General features: G+C 42.0%; 1 protein-coding gene across 1 annotated transcript in view; it reads left to right on the forward strand.

Moving 5' to 3' along the window:
• TMPRSS15 (transmembrane protease, serine 15) overlaps positions 1-986 on the forward strand; it is a 151773-nt gene that overhangs the window by 16101 nt on the left and 134686 nt on the right. The window contains exon 6 of the mRNA XM_019523896.1: positions 818-859. Within this exon, the coding sequence (XP_019379441.1) occupies positions 818-859 (42 nt within the window). The remainder of the gene's footprint in view (positions 1-817; positions 860-986) is intronic.

Below are 986 nucleotides of genomic sequence, written 5' to 3' on the forward strand. Positions count from 1 at the left end.
CACAAGTTTTGCCTGTCAGCAGATAGGAGTGCAGGGCCCCAGAACCCAGAAGCCCTGCACAAAGCTGGCAGGCTTTGTGGCCTCAGCAGGGGCTACCATCCCTGCAACTTTCATCCTGCTGTGCCTTAACATACACAGTGTCATGTCAAAAGTTTTGCTTGTTCTCAGCTTGAGGTACAGTTTCCCCCAAACCCCTGCACCTATCTCCTTGAAACTTGGCAGACTTTGTGGTCTCAGCAGCAACTACCATTACTGCAGTTTTTAACCCACTGTGGCTTAATATGTGCACATGACACGAGTTTTGTTTTCAGAAATTTGGGGTGCAGTTTCCCAGAAACCCCTATATCTATGACCTTGAAACTTGGCATACATTATGCTCTCAGCAGCAGCTACCATCCCTGCATGTTTCATCTGAATCAATCAAAAGACAACAAAGTTATAGATATTTCATTAGTTCCCCATTATACTCTATGGCCAAATCTCCAAAACTTTTCCAAATCAATTTGGAAAGGCTAAAGCTTCCTGCGATTCGATTTGGAGTCATAGATTTGGCCTCTGAATCATCTCCGAATACAAATCATGATCTGAAGCGTTGCACAGCCCTAATTCATGGGCCCTAGGAATCTCTGGAATGTCATGAATAATGTGAAGAAAATAAGCTATTAATAGGAATGTGGTAGTGTTGTGATTGACTACACAGCCAAGTTTTCAAATTTTCAGACTGTGTTGAGCTTTACTAATCCATCATGTAAATCTATTCTGCAAGATATACAGTTATGAAGACTGAACCTAAAGTTGTCTACTTGTCTTGTTTTAGCAGATCCTGTGTTCACTACAATGGCCCTTCCAACAACTTCAGGTCAGAACTCTCTGATTATGAGAAAACAAGATAAGTGTGTTAATGGAAGAACCTGGTTATCAGGCTGAAATTACACAAATCATAAGATCTAAAACCAGTGTTTGGTTTTTTCTTGGGGGGGGGGGGG

Source organism: Gavialis gangeticus, unplaced genomic scaffold, assembly GCF_001723915.1.
Source record: "Gavialis gangeticus isolate Ggan-Ray unplaced genomic scaffold, GavGan_comp1, whole genome shotgun sequence".
NCBI classification, from domain to species: domain Eukaryota; kingdom Metazoa; phylum Chordata; order Crocodylia; family Gavialidae; genus Gavialis; species Gavialis gangeticus.